The 16,544-nt window shown below is 38.4% G+C and overlaps 1 protein-coding gene across 3 annotated transcripts in view; it reads right to left on the bottom strand.

Annotated features, from left to right (window-relative positions):
• Positions 1 to 16,544, bottom strand: part of SPATA6L (spermatogenesis associated 6 like) — a 101,942-nt gene that overhangs the window by 19,004 nt on the left and 66,394 nt on the right. For all 3 annotated transcript variants that reach the window (XM_021006323.2, XM_021006324.2, XM_021006325.2), the window contains 3 exons: positions 14,424 to 14,678; positions 10,665 to 10,770; positions 4,620 to 4,654 (listed from right to left, as the gene is read on the bottom strand). In XM_021006323.2, coding sequence (XP_020861982.1) covers positions 4,620 to 4,654; positions 10,665 to 10,770; positions 14,424 to 14,678 — 396 coding nt within the window. The remainder of the gene's footprint in view (positions 1 to 4,619; positions 4,655 to 10,664; positions 10,771 to 14,423; positions 14,679 to 16,544) is intronic.

Here is a 16,544-nt window from a genome sequence, read left to right as displayed (position 1 = left end):
TAATATTGGTGTTCCCTCTACCTGTGAGGATCTCTACCCTTCCATGTCTTAACAAAAGGTCTTCATGGGTGCCAAAATCATTCCTTAATTGGTGATCAGCTTTACTTTGCTGAGCCTCTCCACATTTGGCTAGAAGTAGAGACATCCGATACACAGCCAGGAATATCCTCCAAGCATATCTAGGATTTTTCAATTGCCTAACTATACATCGATTGTGATGCTGTAATATAGATATTAGAATCTGAGCTCTTTGAGGGCAGGGACCATGTTTTTGCCTTTTTTTTTTGTCTTCCCAGCACTTCATCCAGTTCAAGGGGTCCACTGGGCGGTTGGAGATGCAAGAATGAAGAGGAGAAAGGATTTGGCTGGATAAATAGATCTGAGATTCAGATAAGTCCAGATCTGAGAATCACTTGCTTGGAGATGGTAACTGAATCCATGACAGATGGTGAGATATCCAAGTGAAATAGTATAGAAGGAAAAGAGAAGGACCCTGGGTAGAGCCATGAGGGATGCCCATGGTTAACAGGCATGACCTAGATGAAGATCCAGCAAAGGTGACTATGAAGGAGCAGTCAGACAAGAAGGAGAAGAAGAAAACCAGGACAGAGCATTATTATGAAAACCTAGAGAGAAAAAAATCTCAAGAAGAGGCTGGTCAACACTGTCACAAACTACAGAGAGGTCCAGAAGGATGAGGACAGAGGAAAGGCCATTGGATTTGGCAACTAAGAGATGATTAGTAAGTACTTAATAAATGACTATTGCCTGCTTTTTTTGGAACCCTTTCTGTAAGGAAATTCTAACTGAAGTGAGGGCTTAGCAAGGCAAGATAGGTAATAGAATAAGGGGAAAAGGAACTAAAAAGAAGAGGACGGTGTAACGTTGACCTGATTCACTAAGGGTTGTTATGGATAAGGCAGGAGAATATGATCAGTGGGGGGAAAGGGGCAAAGGTATTGGAAATACCAGTGTAGATGAAAAATAGGGTTAAGGGTTGCAAGGCAGAAAGAAATATGGAATGAGAACAGATTATGATCAGATAAAGGAATTTCATAGTTCACAAGCATGGAAATGGAGCAATTGTGGTGGATGTCAAAATCAAGCATATGATTATCTCTGTGTGTAGCTGAGAAAGATGGAGGAGTAAGTTATGAGAAATGAGTTAGGTTAAGGAACTGGAAAGGTAAGATGTTTGAAGGAGTATCAATATGTTGCAGTTCCCTAGTATGAGAAGAGGAGTTGGGAAGAAGAGAAAGACTATGAGCAAACCACTAAACCCACTGAGGAAGGAAGGAGAGTGTCCTGTAGATTGGTAGATAACAACTACCAGAATATTGACTTAGTGATAAATATGGATCATTTGAACCTCGAAGGAAGTGGTAGAGTATTGGTGGTAGAAAGGGAGTCTGGACACGACAATAGGGAGCAAGGAATATTCTACATCTCCCTCCAAGAAGGATAACAGTGAAAGTGCAAGCAGTGCTAAAGAAGGTGGCCAGATAAACTATGTCATCAGGAAGGAGCCAGGTCTCAATGAGTGCAAGAAGATGAAAGGAGTGAAAAAGGAAAATGTTTAAAATGAAATTTTAAAATTTGTAACCTATGGAGCAGGCATTTATTCCAGGGGGCACAGTGGAAGGGGTGAGTAGTTTCAGAGTGGGATACTGTGGTAGAGATATGGGAATGGGGGCTAGGCAATGGCAGATGCAGAATGGGGCTTGCACAATGATAGCTGGGTATTTCAAAATCACTGGTATGGACAGACTATAAAAGGTGGGAGTACATTAATCATCGGGGGTGGGGAGGGATTGTGGGAAGATGGCAGAATGAGGCAGGAAATTACCTGGGTCTCCCAAATTCCCTATATATAACTTAAGGTAAATTTCTGAGTGGCAAAAATGATTAAAAATCGGGGTAAAGCAGTTGTCCAGCCTAAGAAAACTTGGGATGACATTAGGAAATGTCTAATCCACTGGGGTGATGGTTTGGTCAACTGAAGTGCAGAGACTTCCAGGCAGATACAGCTGACAGATACAACAAACAGGGGGAAGCTGTGTAGGCAGCAACCTGGTTTTGGTTCCAGGGCAGAGGGTCAAGATGATCCTTACAGCCACCTGAGAGACCACAGGAACAAGGGCATTTTCCAGGCAGTGGTGCTGGGAGTCCTGGTTGAGGTTCAGGGGGAAAGAGGAGTATCTGAGGTCACTTATAGACAAAGGCATGAACCAGAGGATCAATGACCACACCTGGCCTTGGATTATAGAACACTGGAAGAACCAAAAGGTCAAATGCCCCCAGATAAAGTTCAGAAAATGATGCCATGAAAAACCTAAAGCCTAAGACATTATCCCCTATGCCCTAGGAGCAGAGCCTGACCTTAACATAAGGTAACAGCCAAGAAACAAGTCATTAAAATGAATAAACATTAGATACCACAGATACCTACTATGGTGATAGAGAAGATCAGGATTCAAACTCAGAAGAACACAAAACAGTTTCTTAGAAAGCTTCAAAGAAAAATTTATAATGGTCACAAGCCCAAAAAGATTTCTTTAGACAACTTTAAAAAAAACTTTAAAAATCAAGAAAGATTGAGGAAAAATTGGGAATAGAAATAAGAATAATGTAAGAAAAGCAAGAAAATTATTAAAAGAAGTCAAACAACTAGAAAAAGAAATCCAAAAACTTACCAAAGAAAATAACTCCTTAAAAATTAAAGTTGGACAAGAGAAGCTAATGACTTTGTAAGACATCAAGAAATAATTTTTAAAAATTGAAAAACATGTAAAAAAAAGAAGTGAATGCAAAACATCTGATTAGAAAAACAACTGACCTAGAAAATAATCAAGGAGAGGTAATATAAGAATTGTCAGACTACCTGAAAGTTATGATCAAAAGAGTCTAGACACTATACTTCCAGAATTATTGAGTGAAATTGCCCTGTAGTTCTAGAGTAGAGGGTAAAATAGAAATCTTAAAGATCCACTGATCACCACCTGAAAGAGATCCCAAAATGAAAACTCACAGGAACATTATAACTAAGTTTCAAAGCTCCTAGTTTAAGAAGAAAATATTACAAGCACTAGAAAGAAACAATATCAACATTGTGGAACTACAGTCAGGCTAACACAAGATTTAGCAGCTTCTACATTAAGACCGGTGTGGGATATGATATTGCCAAAAGCAAAGGAGCTTGTTTTGCAACCAAGAATAGCCTATCCAGCAAAGCTGAGTACAATCCTGCAAAGGAAAAAAAATTAATATTTAATGAACTAAAGGACTTTCAGGTATTCTTGAGGAAAAGACTATAACTGAACCAAAAAATTTGACTTATAAGAATCAGGAGAAACATAAGGTAAATGTGAAAGACTAATCCCTATAGGGGACTTAATAAGGTTAAATTGTTTTCTTCTTATGTGGGAAAATGATATTTGTAATTCTTAAAAATGTTACCATTTCTAGGGTAGTTCAAAAGAGTATGTATAGATAAAAGGCTTGGGGTTGAGTTTATTATGATGGGATGATCCTAAAAAAATAAAATTAGGTACAAAGAGGTAAAATGGAGCAAATTATCTCATACAAAAGAGGCAAGAATGGAAGAAATGTTACAGTGGAGGGGAGGATAGTGTGGAAGGTGGGTAGTATGGGAACCTTATAATCACTGGAACTGGCTTCAAGAGGGTATAACATATATTTAATAGGGCATAAAAGTCTTCTTAACTTACAGAAAATTAGGAGGGCAAGGGGATAGGATAAGGGAGGGACTCCTAGAAGGGTGCATGGATTAGGGAGGCAATGGTCAGAAAATTAGACTTCTGAGAAGGGATGGGGTAAACAGAAAGAGAGAAAGAGGAAAAATAGAAAAGAACTGATATATGGAACTATATATTATATAGCTTCACATATATATCTGTGTCAAATGTTGGCCTTCTCTAGTGCAGGGTTGAGAGGGAAATAGTTTGGAACTCAAATGTAATTTTAAAAAAATGTTTAAATCATTGAGGAATGAGTTCAGGTTATCATAATCCCTAGGGGGCCAGAGCTAGAGGTGGACCAAGATGGAAGTGAAGAATGAGCAATAAGGCTAGCTAGATCTTTGAACAACATAGAGGTTCTAGACATAGACTCACCAATAATGTGGAGTCACAGACATCAGTGTACAGCTGGAGGAGGGGTGGGGAAAGGGGATGAGAGGCAACAGATGTGGAGTTGTAGGAGGTCATGGGGTGGGGGGGGTGGGGGCAATGGAATGACTGGATCAGGCAAGGACTCTCCTTCCTTCTGGGACAAGTGAGGCAAATGGTGTGAAGTTATAGAAAGACAAAGAGAGATTCTTCCACCGTTGACTAAAGAAATGTAACTATTGCCAGAAGATCAGAGTTGAAAATGTGTCGTTTTAGATATGTTACTTTTATAATTATCCTCATGAGTGTGGAATGTTGCATATGCTATCAGATGCGATTGATGTGTTAGTTTTCCTGAATTTTTTAAGCTTCATTACAAGATAAAGTTCACTGGGAAAGGGAAAGGAGAAGAGTGGAGGTAAGCAGGAATATTCTGATATTTGGAAATCAATGTAAAAACAAAAGGCATCCACAGAACTTTTTTTAAATTACCTTCATGTCAGCTGCAATACTGTCAAGAGAAGAAGCTGGAAAAAGAGGAAAAGAAATTTCAATGACCCATTATTTCCAATCATTTCTTAAATCTGCTGCTAAGTTCCTAAATTGTAGCACGGGGGGGGGGGAACTCAATGTAATCAATTACCATACTTTATTGCTCACTTTTGATTTCAGCTATCATTTTTCAGAGCCTGCTACCACCTTAGATCCTGACTGCAGGTGAAGTCTTCCTTAAGACACAGACATTTAAATGGTGGAGTTTCTGGTCTCTTGATACTAGCAGTAATTATCATCCTTAGGACAAAATACTGTGGCTGCAATGAAGATAAAACCCCTTAAAAGAGAAGTATCCACTTTAGTCCAAGCAAGGGGAGAAAGTACTTATGCTGTTGCTAGAAGACAACAAGATACGCCTTGGGGGCATTTTGAATACACTGTTCATCTTGCCTTACCCCTTTTCCTCACATGTACAGTTCTTGGCATATAACAAATACTTAGTAAATGATTGTAGACTGACTCTTCCTTGGAATGCTGTCAATGAATCCTAACTATACTTCCTAGGAAGATATTCATATGTATTGTGTCCTACCTATGATATTATGTTGTTCTATTAGGGTCAAATGATGAGATGAAAATGCTTTGAAAAGTATAGAGTGTTATCTGCAAATTCACATCTTCAATTTCATTACTGTTTGAAACTCCCAGTACAAAAACTCCCTTTATCAGCACAAATTTCACCCCATCTATGATGCTGTAGATAAGTTATAGGGAGTTTGCTGAGAAGTTAAGTGATCTGTCTAGGGTCACACAGCTAGAGGTTTGAAATCACATTGCTTCTTAGCCTGTTCAGACTAAGATTAAGCAAAGATTCTGAACAGGAGTGTACTGAAGCCAGCAGCAATTGATGACCAACTACCACCCTTGGGCACGTGGGAACAAGAGCCCTGGAAATCATGGTGCTGCTGGTCCCACTCCCAGGCCAACCTTTGCAGCCATCATCTAGGGAAGTCAACTCCTGTAGAGAGGAGGGCACTGACCCCTACTAACTGCTCACCAAGTGCCACCCAAAGGACAGACACATCAGCCTAGGTGGAGCAGCCAAGCACTCTGAGGGAGAGACAGGAGGTAGCTTGTGCCAAACAAGTCAGACCACTTTCCCTCAGACCCCAGTGGAAACATCCCAAGAGCCTTGGGAACAGTGACACTTTCAGCCCTGCTGGATTGCTGCCTGTGGCCATCATCCTGGGAAGCTACTCCTGTAGAGGTGCAGCTTTGCAAGTGCTCCTACAAGGTGCTATACTCACATTTATTAAAGACCCAGAAAAGAAAGTTCTTGTCCCCAAAGCCCTTGGTGATGTTAAATGGTTCAACATCCAAAATGAAATTTTTTTATTAGTAGAAATGACACAAAAGAGTAGGCATTACTATCTGCTTCACTGCTGTCCCCTAAGGACTACAGGACCTTTCTATCTTGCAGTTGAAACCTTTATGAGTATCATCTCCCCCATTAGAATGTGACTGCCTGGAGAGGAAGGCCTTGCTTATATTTTTCTCTTGGCATCCTCAATGCTTAGCGCAGGGCTTTGCACATAGTAAATGTTTAATAAATGCCTTGCTCATTCATTCATCATCTTCCATATCATCCTCCACACACACATAAATATATATATATATACACACACACACACACATACACACATACATACATATATATACGTGTGTGTGTGTGTGTGTGTGTGTGTGTGTATTTCAAACTAGACTGTACTCTAAATCTGCCATATCTCTCTACTTGGCAAGGAAATCAAGAGTTTGCTGACTGTGGCAGTTTCCAGGGCCCTTTTGTGCATGTTGCTCTACATCAGTTAAACTTCCAGAGGAAATAATAACATTTAGAGGAGGGACATGGGGAGGGAGGTGGCCAAGCCTATGATGTCATTGGTGTAGGGAACTTCTGATGGGGAAGCTCCCTCTACCAAAGATTAGCAATTGGTCCGCAATATAGTCTTAGAGAGTTTCCTGGAGTAGTGAAAAGTTAAGGACTTGCACAGGGTCACACAGCTAATGTGTCACAGAAGCCAGATTTTAGCTCAAATCTTCCTGATTCTTGGGCAATGCTGTCTCAGCAGCAACAGCAGCAGCATAACTCACACTTATGTGAGACAACTCAATCATGAGACAAATCAATACTTCTACGAAATCTCCTGTATCCAGCCCCTTATCACTATTCACATAACCTTAATTCAGTCTCTTACCTAGACTAGTAGAGTAGCCTAACTGCTCTCCCAACCTCAAGTTTCTTTTCCTCTTCAGTCTACCCTCCACACAATTGCCAAAGCGATTCTTTTTAAATGAGGGTCTGGCCATGTTATTCCCCTACTCAGTAAACTCCAGGGGCTCCCTGTTGCCTCTAGCACAAAATAGCAACTCCTCTGTTCGGCATTTAAAGATCTTTACATCCTCCCTCCAACCTATCTTTCCATATCATTATATATTACTCCCCTTCCTGAACTCTATGGACAGCCAAACTGGCCTTCCTGCTGTTCTTCACACAGAGTTCTCCATCTTCTGTCTCTGGGCCTCTGCTCTGGTCATTTCCCATGCTGGAAATGGACACCCTCTTCATCTGTACCTCTAAGAGTACATAACTGGATCTTGCACTGCCTTTTACTTGAAGCCTTTCATGGTCCAGACCTCTCACCTCATCCAGCAGCTTGCATACTCCCCAAACTACATTAGTATGTGTGGGTGTGTGTAATAAAGGCTTCTTGACTGATACAGCATTTTAAAGTTTGCACAATGATTTGCATATATTACCTCATTTCATCCTCACAATAACCTAGGGATATAGGTGCTATTACTATCCCCATTTTATAGATGAGAAAACTGAGACCAAAGAATTATCATCTGCTGCCAGTCTAATCATATAAGCCTCTCTATACTTAGCCTACTTCTGGGGCCATACTCAAAACCTTTCCAGCAGAATATGACATGCCCAAGTGTGCTTTCCTCTCACTTACCCTTCAATAATAGGATAGTAATAGCTCTGGGAGGAAGGTGCTATTACTATCCTGATTTTATAGATGGAGAAACTGAGGCAAATAGAGATTTAAGTAACCTGATTGGGGTCACAGAGCTTAGGAAGTGTTTGAGGCTGGATTTAAATGCAGGTCTTCCTGACTCCAAGGCCAGACACAACCTACTCTGCCACCCAGCTATCTTTAAGATTATTTCCATGTCATGAGGAGACATTGAAGCATCACAGGATCACACAGGATCACAGACCTAGAGGTCTTTAGAGCTCTAAGTTCAACCCCCTCATTTTAAAGAGGAACAAAATGAGGTGCCCAGGGTGGCTAAATGTCCAAGGTTACATGGGTGGTAAGTGTCCAAGACTGATCTAGGAATTGAAACTAGAGTTGGGGGCCTGGATATCCACTTTAATTGCAACTCTAATGCCATAGATTTCTTATATGGTCTTCACATGACTCTCCATTTCTCTGAGCCTTTGACTCTGCATGTGTTATATATCTTAACCAAAAAAGTCTTTAGAGATAACTTATTCTACCACTGCTAAATGAGAATTCATCTCCATGTGCCCTTCCCTGGAAGTAACCTTGCAAACTAAGATTTCCTAGTAACGGAGAGAACTGAGTAACTTTTAGAGACAAGTCTGGCAAAATTCAATTAGACTAGTTCAATTAAACATCCAATATGATTAATCACTTTCTGTTCAAATCCCTTTGGATATATCTTGGTTGATAGTTCTCAGTCATTGGAACAAAAAAAAAACACTAGCAATTTGTTACAAAAGGAAGTTGTAGCTTCCTTTTATCTGGGAAGAATGGAAATTGGAGACAGCTGATTGTCAGTGATGGAATGTCAGTGACTGTTCACTTTTTGGAGGGAAGAAAACAGACCTGTGAAAGAAGGTCAACTGTGACTTAATGGGGAAAACAATGAGTACATAGGGCAAAAGACCTGAATTCAAGACCTGGATCTATCATTAATTAGCTGTGGAACTTTGAGCAAATCACCTCCTCTGTAGTCTGTTTCCTTGTCTATAAGATGAGAAGAAGGGGCAGCTAGGTGGTGCAGTGGATAGAGCACCGGCCCTGGATTCAGGAGGACCTGAGTTCAAATCCATCCTGACACATAACACTTACTAGCTGTGTGACCCTGGGCAAGTCACTTAACCCCATTGCCTAGCCAAAAAAAAAAAAAAGATGAGAAGAGTATGGATTAGATGGTTCCTTCCAGATCCAACATTTTATACATTCCCTTTCAAATTGTTAAGATTGTTCAATTCAATGAAATAAATCTTGTGGTTCAAATCAAAAGGGAAACATAGCCACCAAATGACTTACTATAATTTTAACATTACAATTGACCTTCCCCTTCTGCTCATACAGAATTTTGGGGAGAAGCAGACCACTTTCCCTTCTCCCCATCAGTCACCTGTCCACATTCAGAAGTTTGGCAACTACTAATTTTTTAGATTTAAAAAGCCAGTGCTTTATCAAAGACTTCACATCAGTACAAAAACATATATTTTTATTCTTTAGCTCAGATAAGATATAAATTTTATTACAAGTCCACAGAATTCCTTTCTCTATGTTCCTTTCCTAGCTAAGAAAGCTATCAAAAGCGTCATGTCTCAGTTGATTTCACTAAAGCTCTGGTCTTGGAATGGGAAAATATGAGCTCTAATCTTGCCTCTAAAATGTATTGTACGAGTGTGGGAGAGTAGTCAGTTAACCTCCTTATACCGTACTTCTTTATTTCCAAACTGGGAAGAACAATATTGTACCTTATCAAGCTATTTACTTATTGAGTCATAAATGTTGAGCAATAAGGGACATTAGAGATCATCTAATACAACCCCAACATTTTATGTATGAGGAAACTGAGGCTCAAAAAGCAAAAGCAGATTACGCAGGTAATAAGTAGCAATCTTTGTATAATTTAAAGTGCTAAAGGAATATAACCTGACTCCCACCCAACCTGGATGAAGGAGGGGCAGCCCTATCAGGGAGCACGCAGGCTGCAGACCATGACTATAGAGTGGTGGAGAGGAGAGAATGCTGATACAAAGCAGTGTGTCGGTATGGGGGGCAGAGTTGGTGCAAGGGTATAACAGAAGGGAAACATTCATTCTTTCTTTGAGAGGAAATGTGGATGGTTGCAGACTTTTTTGGGGACCAACTCCAGAAACGTACAGAGAAAGAGCCAGACTTTGGAATCTATGGACATGTTGGGGAAGCTAGTTACTCTAAATATCCTTGATTTCCAGGCTGTCTCCACAGAAACTTCTGGGAATTTCCCATTGAGTGAGATTAGGGACTTTCTCTTGGGTGAATTGAGATTTCATCTTGTTCTCATCTTAAAAGCTCATATATTCTGCATATTTTCTGCACATCTGCATAATTTCTCCCATTTCTATTTGCTATCTATTTGGATAAATAAATGTATTTGCTATTCATCATTTGTGATGGGTGAAACTAGAGTTTGGTGAGGAGCTAAGCCTGCAGATGCTAATCTTTTCCCATTGAGAGCAACCAGGAAAGTGGCTTTTTATATTGAATCTCTTGTACTTTACTCCTAGACCAACAGTATTTAGGGAGCAGACTGATATAATTCTAGTCTGGTAGCCTAGCTAAAAGAAGACCCAGACTGGTGGCACTCTGAGGCTTACCTCTTCCTTCTCTCCTCCTTTCCTTGTCCCCAGCCGTCTACTTTCCTCCTCTCCTCAGGGGCAGACCTCAGATCAAATCCATCAATTCCTTCTACAAGCCTTATTTAGGCAATTCATGCAGTACTTATATGATACATACATACACATTTCAGAAATGGGAATTTTTATTTGTCATTTATCTAGGGAAATCCCTTGCCCATAAACTCCATAAAGCTCCCCTGGGTGATAATTGAGCTCATAATTTATAAAGTAACTTGGGCTTCCACAGTATGAAAGCCCACATAGCAGTATGAAGTATGAATCCCATTAGACACATGATAGGAGGAAAAGAGAAGAAACCAAAATACCTCTTTTCAGTGGAAAATCAAAGCATGCAAAGTCAGCATTTTTCCTGGACTTTTGAGTGTGTGGTTTTAAAGGAATTTGTTCGCCAAATGGCTTTGAACTGTCTACCTAAAAGTAAAGGAATGACATGAAACAAAATTTAGTATTCCATGAAAATTTGACATGATGCCAGCAGCAGAGAATGGGCTAGGAAATCTTGTTCTTCCAAGATAAGCCTGACACATACTTCTCCTTTTCCCAACTTGAAAACTAAGGCTTTCTTTTTTCCCTTGTTCATCTGTATGAAAATTCTTAGCAAAAAAGAAACAAGTTGAGTAAAAGAGACATTTTAGAGACTGAGGAAGCAGTTTCTCAGGCAACTTTGCCTCGTACTTGCAAATGTTACTTTCACAATAACAATTAGTTAGATTCCTATGAAAGATCTGCAGCATCTTTCAAGGAATAGTGGAAAGGCTATAAAAGGGGGTGATGTTGGACAGGAGGGGTAGGGGAAACATAGCTAAGTGATTTTCTTTTTTTTGTGAGGCAATCAGGGTTAAGTGACTTGCCCAGGGTCACACAGCTAGTAAGTTTTAACTGTCAGTGTAAGTTTAAGTGTCAAATTCGACGATTTGAACTCAGGTCCTCCTGACTCCAAGGTCAGAGCACTATCTACTGCATCACCTATCTGCTCCATTAGGTGATTTTTAATGCCTGTACTAGTAATAATTGTTTTTCTGCCAAAGGATGCAGAATCCTAATATCCATCCAGAAAGCCAGATTGGGTCCTTTTTAGTCCTATATTCTCTTCATATGGAAACTTCTTTTACCCTTTACACATAGCTAAGCCTTAAACCCTTCCTTCGTTTCAGCCCAGAAATGCAGAAATATAACCACAGTATCTGTGCAGCTGGGTAGCCCCAACCTCTTACACCACCAGAACCTGTTTAACCTATTTGCTGTTTCCTTTACTGAACTCAGAGTCCTGCAGGCTAAAAAGGAAGAAGTTGCAAAGCAATTTAGATATTTTTAGTACATTAAAGGATATATGATGTTGTCCTACTGTGATGACTTATCATAGAGCAGAGATAACCCTCGATTAACAAAAGCCATGCCAGAGGAGTATAAATTCTAGCATGGATTAACCTAGAAAAGCTTCAAGCACATTCTTGGTGAAATGTTGAGTCCGTTATCCAAAGATCAACCTAGCTAAGTATGAAAGACTCACTATCAGTAGGTTAGACATGAGATGATGGCCAGAGTAGCCCACAAAACAAATCAAAATACAAAATTATCACCCTTAAAAAAGGAATTAAGAGGATATTAATTACTACTGACTCCTATGGGTACTTTCTCAACTATATACATTTTATAGGGATCATCTACACATGTATGGAAGTATATAACCTTGGAGAAAATATGAGAGGTAATCAGGTAGACTTTTGTAAAATAATTTTAGTAAGCCACACCTTTATAATCATATAATTGATTGAAAGGCACAAAAAAAATAGAAAATTCCATTGTGTTTATTGTTTGTTGAGTGCAACAAAAGAAAAGAATTTGACTCAATAGAGCAAAATGTGATTTTAAAGACTCTCCTCTAAAGAATCACTCATATATATGTCAAAATCAGAAAAGATTTCTTCTTAAAAGCAATTATAGAAATAACTTTATTCAACAACCCACTGATTACTAATGTCAAGAAAGCCATAAAACAGAGAAATTTATCCCTGCCAAAGGTTTTTGACATTTTCTGGGAGGATGTCCTCTTCTGGGTCCAAATGGAAAAGACATTTCTAAATATTTTGGGGCAGCCATTTCCTTCTCTAGCTCATTTTACAAATGAGGAAACTGAAGCAAGCAGGGCTAACTGACTTGCCCAAGGTCACACAGCTTGTAAGTGTCTGAGGCTGGATTTGAACTCAGGAAGAGTCTTCCTGACTCCAGACCCACCACTCTATACACTGAGCCACCTAACTATGTATATGTGTGTGTGTGTGTGTATATGTATATATGTATATGTATATATAATGTAAATACACACATATATTTATAAATATATGTACATATATACACACATGTATACATATATGTGTGGTGTGTGTGTGTGTGTGTGTGTGTGTTATATAAAAACATTATCCTTTGCATTATATTAGCTTGGTCTGACCATAAGCAATTATTTCATTTATTTCTGTCTTTATTACCATAAAGACTATTTTGTAATTGTATTCATATAGTTCCTATCTATGCCTTAGTAGGTATAATCCCAAGTATAATATATATTCTGTAGTTGGGGATCTCATGCATCCCTTTCAGACCTAGACAAGTCTAACAAAAAAATTATATAGAAGAAAGAAATTTGGGACCTGAATAGAATTTTAGAAAAGTTAGATATGAAGGATCTCTGGTGAGTAATGCACAGCAATAAAAAGAAACATATGTATGTACACATAAATGCTATATATAATATTACAAATGTACATATATACATATATTTCTCACAGGTACAAAGTATCTTTATAAAAATTGATCACATGCTAAGGCATAAAAACTTCATAAATAAAATTTTAAAGCAGAAATATTAAACACACCTTTTATTGACCAGAAGGCTGCAATAAATAAAGGATATTTGAAGAAATAATCAAAATTTAAATGGAAATTAAATAATTGAATCCTAAAGAATTGGTGGGTCAATGAACAAATCATAGAAACAGAGCATATCATTTTTAAAAAATAAAAACAATGAGACAACATACCAAAATTTTTGGGATACAATCAAATTAGTATTGTGGTACATAAATGTAATTAAATATTACTATGTTGTAAGAAATGGCAAATATGATGACTACAGAGAAGCATGGAAATATCTGCATGAAATGGTATAGAATGACGTAAGCAGAGCCAAGAAAACAAGGATTACAAGACTACAACAATGTAAATGGAAACACACACAATCAAAAGCGAAAGTTGCAAAATTACAAAGAATGAGCAGAACTTCAAAAATAAAAGATATAAGAAGAAACCCCTATACCCCCCCCACAGAAGTAAGGTTAACAAATGTGGCACATTGCACATATTTTCAGACACGTCCAGTGTATTGCTGATTTTTTCCTCTTCCTTTTTTTTTGTATTTAAAAAAAACTGTTATTTGGGATAGCTTTCTGGAAGGTATAGAGGAAGTAATATGAGGGAGAATCATGATGATATAAAAAATTTTAAATACCAGGTCTTTTTTAAACAGTTTCTTTTAAAAAAAAAAACTATAAAACTAGCTGAAATAATTTGAATGATTAAATTAACCCAGTACTTTTTGGCAAACTGAAATCATTCTCTAACTAAGAGGAAATGGATTCAGCTCACAATGTGTGACTTTGTAAATGTGAGGACTCCTTCCACCATGGCAGACGGTAACCATCTTTATGACTTTTGAGTGAAAAAAGTCAAAGGCCTCGTGAAGAGCCTCTCTGATGGACAAATTACAACACCAGATCTTTACTGTCCCCATTCTACAGGTAGGAATAAAACCTCAATGGAAGTCATGTGCCTGCTATGTGATACCCAAGTGAAAAATTCAATGATACATCTAAACATTTTGCCTCTGTAATACCAAATATCCAGATGTTTGCATAAAGACACGGATAGATATACTATACAACTGCAGGCTTCTCTTTAATTCCCCATTTATGTATTTATTTTTGCAACAAGCTTCCTTCTCTCCCAGCCACCTCCTCATTGTTCCCACCCTATTCCAAAGGTCTGTGTAGAGTGGTATTAAGCCTTACATGTCTAACTACAAATGGAGGTTTGGTTTCTGGTCGAGGTTTGAAGCCACGAGATCCAGGGCTCGGCCTCAATGGCCGCTCCTCCTGGCAAAGGCGCCGGATCATGTGTGGTGATGGAGAACGAGACCGTAAGCTTCTGCTGAGCTTCTCATGAATATTCTCCTTCGTCGTGGTTCTTAAGTTCTGTAAATGAGGACTGAGCACTCGTTTAAAACATGAAGCAGAGGCAGGCCTCAAATGTCGCAATCTTTCTTCCTATAAAAAATAATAATAATAATAATAATAATGTAAAAGAAGGATAAAGAGAAAATAGGATTGAAACCCACCATCTAAATACAAGTTAAGGAGTTGAGAGTAGCCTCACCTTTTCTACTTAGGACATTCATCTGAAATCAGATTTGAATCCTGGTTACTTCCTCTCACTACCTATGTGACCTCTCTCTAATCTTTAGTTTACTCATCAATATATGACTTCATATTTGTAATGGGTTTTGTATTTCTTGCCTTCTTAATGCACAGGGAAGGGAATTGGAGAAAGGAAAGAATCTGAAACTGAAAATAATATAAAATTGATTTTTTTAGATAATAAAAATAAAATGGGTGAAGGGAAATGGTTGGGTTAGATGACCACTAAAATTTCTTAGGGCACTAAATCCTATTATTCTATGAACTTCCTTTTTTGTGAGGCAATTGGAATTAAGTAACTTGGCTAGGATCACATAGCTAGTAAGTGTCAAGCATCTGAGGCTGGATTTGAACTCAGGTCCTCCTGACTCCAGGACCAGTGCTCTATCCACTCAGCCACCTACCTGCCCCTATTCTATGAACTTCTAAGAGAGCATTTTTTAACCCAATTCTTGTTTTCTAGGACAATTTGATTCAAATCCCAATATCACCAATATTTGTAATATAATAATTATAATTCATATTTACAAAGTGTCCCAAAAGTCCTGTTGCAGTTTTAAGTTATTAAAGCTTAAAACTGTAATAGGACTTTTGGGATACCCTGTACATACAGCTTCCTCACAATGAGCTGAGCCCTCCTGCAACTCAAAATTCCCACCTCAAGATCCATCACCTTTGGCCTCCCACATAGCAGGGATTGCAGTCTTATGCCACCAAGGTCAGCCTCAGAGTAACAGCTAAAATATGGCAAATATAAGGACAGGATCTGTAATTTTCTTGGCATTAGAACTCTTGGATAAAGAAACCCCTTCCACCAATGTATGTCAGTCCCTTCTCTGCAATGTATAATCTTAAAGAATTGAGGAGCATTGAAAGATTAAATGGTTTGCCCTGGGTTACAGAGTCAGCATGTTTGTGTCAGATTTGAACTTCAGTCTTCCTAGCCAGTTCTCTAGCCACCATACCACACTGGCTTCTAAGGAAGGTGAAAATATCATAGTAAATTATATGAAGCCCCACAAAGAACAATGAAGCAGTTCCAAGAATATAAGAATGTTTCAGATAAACAATAAAAGAATTAGACATCAGAAAAAGGGATAGAAATTAGAACATTTTTTTTAGGCAGTTGGGGTTAAGTGACTTGCCCAGGGTAACACAGCTGGTAAGTGTCAAGTGTTTGGTCTGAGGCCACATTTGAACTCAGGTCCTCCTAAGTCCAGGGCTGGTGCTCTATTCACTCACTGCACCACCTAGCTGCCCCTGAAATTAGAACTTTTAGAAAGAAATCAGTAAATCTAAGAAAACAGTAGAGAATTTAGAACAACTGAGACACTTTCCAAAACAGGACTGCAATACAAAAATGCACGTACAGAAAGAAAATCAAATAAGATTTTGAAATGTGGTGTTATTGTTGTCAGATTTTTAAACATTCTGGTATCATTTTTCTTATTTCATCTTTAAGCCAAACATGGCTTAATAGATTGTTTTTCAGTTTTCATTTGATTTAAAACTTTATGGTTCTAATTCTATTTAGTTATGATCTAACAAGATAGCCTGTATATTTTCTGTTTTTTAAAAAAATTCACGTAGGACTGCTCTGTGACCTATTCTGTCATCAGTTTTTGTGTTTATTAACCAATTGTTCCATTTAGCTGTCTCCAAATATTTTAAATTCTATTTTGTTAAATTAGCAAATTAGACCTGTGCTTTCTTTAT

The sequence above is a fragment of the Phascolarctos cinereus genome, unplaced genomic scaffold, assembly GCF_003287225.1.
Source record: "Phascolarctos cinereus isolate Bilbo 61053 unplaced genomic scaffold, phaCin_HiC Scaffold_4;HRSCAF=312, whole genome shotgun sequence".
In the NCBI taxonomy this organism is placed as follows: Eukaryota; Metazoa; Chordata; class Mammalia; order Diprotodontia; family Phascolarctidae; genus Phascolarctos; species Phascolarctos cinereus.
The sequence above is the reverse complement of the archived record's forward strand: the minus strand, read 5'-3'. Positions and strand labels throughout refer to the sequence as shown.